The sequence below is a fragment of the Neopelma chrysocephalum genome, unplaced genomic scaffold (assembly GCF_003984885.1).
Source record: "Neopelma chrysocephalum unplaced genomic scaffold, ASM398488v2 Primary Assembly neopelma1_95763, whole genome shotgun sequence".
Classification (NCBI taxonomy): Eukaryota; Metazoa; Chordata; class Aves; order Passeriformes; family Pipridae; genus Neopelma; species Neopelma chrysocephalum.
In genome coordinates this window covers 349-3,138 of record NW_020924426.1, presented here as the reverse complement: position 1 = coordinate 3,138, position 2,790 = coordinate 349, and the positions used below count along the sequence as shown (strand labels likewise).

Genomic DNA, 2,790 nt, shown 5'->3' with positions numbered 1-2,790 from the left:
CATTTAAGGTGCAAAAAGCAGGACAAACAAAGATTTGTTACCATCAACCTGCCTAAAATGCCAGGTGCTTATTTTTAATACATTTGTTTTTATATATTTCAATAAATGTGAAGAATGTCTTTACACTGTTTATAGGGTAAAGACCTTTTTAAAAACATAAAGATATTAACAAAGTTAAAGGTACAAAGTTAAAGAAAGACAAAGACATTTATAAAGACATTTATAAAGACATTTATAAAGACATTTATAAAGACATTTACAAACCAAATTAATTTAAAGACGTATAAAAATGTCTTTCCACTGTTTAGAAGATAAATATATTATAAAAATGTAAAGGCATTTACAAAAATCTGTGGACATTTATAAACTTAAAGACATTTATAAAATCCCTAAATTTAAAGACATGCATGAAAATGCCTTTTAAGATAAATATTAAGATAAATATGTTTTTAAGATAAATATGTCTCTTAAGATAAATGTTTATAAGATAAACACCTTAATAAAAATGTAAAGGCATTCATAAAAATTGACAGGATAAATACCTTTATAAAAACGTAAAGGCATTTATAAAAATTGACAGGATAAATACCTTTACAAAAATGTAAAGGCATTTATAAAAATTGACAGACGCCCCAAATTTTCGAATTTAAAGGCATTTCTAACATGTATAAATTAAAATACACATATAAACATGTCTCTGCAGTGTTTCTAAGCCCCACAGCCCAGTTCCCAGCCAGGGCCTCCCTCCCTGGAGCTCCCTCCCAGCACCTGATCATGAAGAGCGGGTCCTCCCGGATTTTGTTGGCCATGTCCAGCACGGAATTGGCCCCAGACTTGGCAAAGATGGATCCTGGGAGCAGCCCAGTCTCACTGGAACATCCTGCCTCCTTGTCCTCGGCCTTCTCGAAGATGAACTTGTCCACAGGGCGCCCCATGAGATATTCCTCCCTGTTCACCATCCCCCCGGGGCCCTGGTACATCCACTCCAGCTTCTCTTCCCTTTTCCTGTTGGAAAAAAAAAACAAAACCCATTTATTTTCCTCCTTGCAGTTCTGAAGGTACAGTTTAAAGCTTAAAACGTAAGGTTTAAGGTGAGTAGAAATGCTTTATTATTATTATTATTATTATTATTATTATTATTATTTCCTCAGCACAGAAAGGACATGGAGATTATTATTATTATTATTATTTTTATTTCCTCAGCACAGAAAGGACATGGGGATTATTATTATTATTATTTTTATTTCCTCAGCACAGAAAGGACATGGGGATGATGATGATGATGATTAATATTATTATTATTATTATTATTTTTATTTTTATTTCCTCAGCACAGAAAGGACATGGGGATGATGATGATGATGATTAATATTATTATTATTATTATTATTATTTTTATTTTTATTTCCTCAGCACAGAAAGGACATGGAGATTATTATTATTATTATTATTATTTCCTCAGCACAGAAAGGACATGGAGCTGATGATGATGATTAATATTATTATTATTATTTTTATTTCCTCAGCACAGAAAGGACATGGAGCTGCTGGAGTGAGTCCAGAGGAGGCACCAAGATGATCAGAGGGATGGAGCAGCTCCTATGAGGAAAGGCTGGGAGAAATGGGATTGTGCAGCCTGGAGAGGAGAAGGTTTAGGGATGACTTATCTGTGCCTGGAGGAGCTTCAGGAAAGATGGAGAGAGACTATTTACAAGGACTTGGAGTGGCAGGACAAGGGGGAAGGGATTCAAAGTGAAGCAAAGTTAGGTTTGGATGGGATATCAGGAAGGAATTCCTCCCTGAGAGGGTGGGGAGGTGGTGGAGTGGATTCCCCAGAGCAGCTGAGGAAAATCCAAGGCCAGGCTGGACAGGGCTTGGAGCAACCTGGGCTAGGGGAAGGTGTCCCTGCCCGTGGGGTGGGACTGGATGTGCCCCCAGGTCCCTCCCAGCCCCTCCCAGTCCCCGATTCCCTGATCCCCAGCCCCCTGACCGCAGCGTGCCCATGTCCTCGGCGTAGCGCTGCATCTCCTCCCGCGCCCGCTCCTCCTGCAGCTCCCGCTGCAGCTCCTCGATCTTCCTCCTCTCGGCCTCATGCTTCTGCTCCGCCTTCCACACCTTCTCCACATTGCGCAGGGTCTGGGGGTGCCAGCTCTTCTTCAAGTTCTGGGGGCACACGGGACGGGGTTGGGATTGGGATTGGCACCGAGGGCGGGCAGGGAGGCTGAGCCCAGGGAGCGCCAGGGCTGCCTTGGAGCCCCTCTCTGTTCCTCCACGACCCCTCTCACCCCCCATCTTAGCCCCGCATAAGACCCTTTTCAGCACCCCTCTCCCTCAGACCCCTCTCAGCCCCACCCCGGATCCCCCTTACACCCCTCGTCCTCCCCCAGCCCCTCATCCCGCCCTTCAGCCCCTCTGAGCCCCCTCACCCTCCCCTGGCACCTCATCCCCCACTGGTCCCTCTCAACCCCCCCCGACTCCCCTCAGCTCCCCCTCAGCCTCTCCCCGATCCCCTCTCAGGCCCTCCCCGGATCCCCCTTACACTCCTCGTCCTCCCCCAGCCCCTCTGAGCCCCCTCACCCTCCCCGGCCCTTCATCCCCCACTGGCCCCTCTCAACACCCCCCGACTCCCCTCAGCTCCCCCTCCCAACCCCCCTCAGCCTCTCCCCGATCCTCTCTCAGCCCCCCTCAACCCACCCCGGCCCGTCTAAGCGCCCCCCCCTTCCTTCCCTCAGACCCCTCTCAGCCCCCTCCGTTCTCCCTCAATCCCCCCCGACCGCTCTCACCCCCAAC

General features: G+C 46.6%; 1 protein-coding gene across 1 annotated transcript; it reads right to left on the bottom strand.

Moving 5' to 3' along the window:
* Window positions 1-611: 611 nt before the first annotated feature.
* On the bottom strand, window positions 612-2,292 carry LOC113980979 (pre-mRNA-splicing factor CWC25 homolog). Its single transcript, XM_027708221.1, has 2 exons — window positions 1,991-2,292; window positions 612-1,005 (listed from the first exon to the last, which is right to left on the bottom strand). Exons 1-2 carry the CDS (start codon window positions 2,290-2,292, stop codon window positions 612-614), a joined length of 696 nt encoding a protein of 231 aa, XP_027564022.1.
* Between the last annotated feature and the right edge of the window lie 498 nt (window positions 2,293-2,790).

Excerpts from the sequence above, each read along its gene's own strand:
- LOC113980979 (XM_027708221.1), bottom strand. The coding sequence starts at position 2,292 with ATGGGGGGTGAGAGGGGTCGTGGAGGAACAGAGAGGGGCTCCAAGGCA. Across the intron at positions 1,006-1,990 it reads GAGGACATGGGCACGCTGCG|GAAAAGGGAAGAGAAGCTGG; the intron begins GTCAGGGGGCTG and ends TTTTTCCAACAG.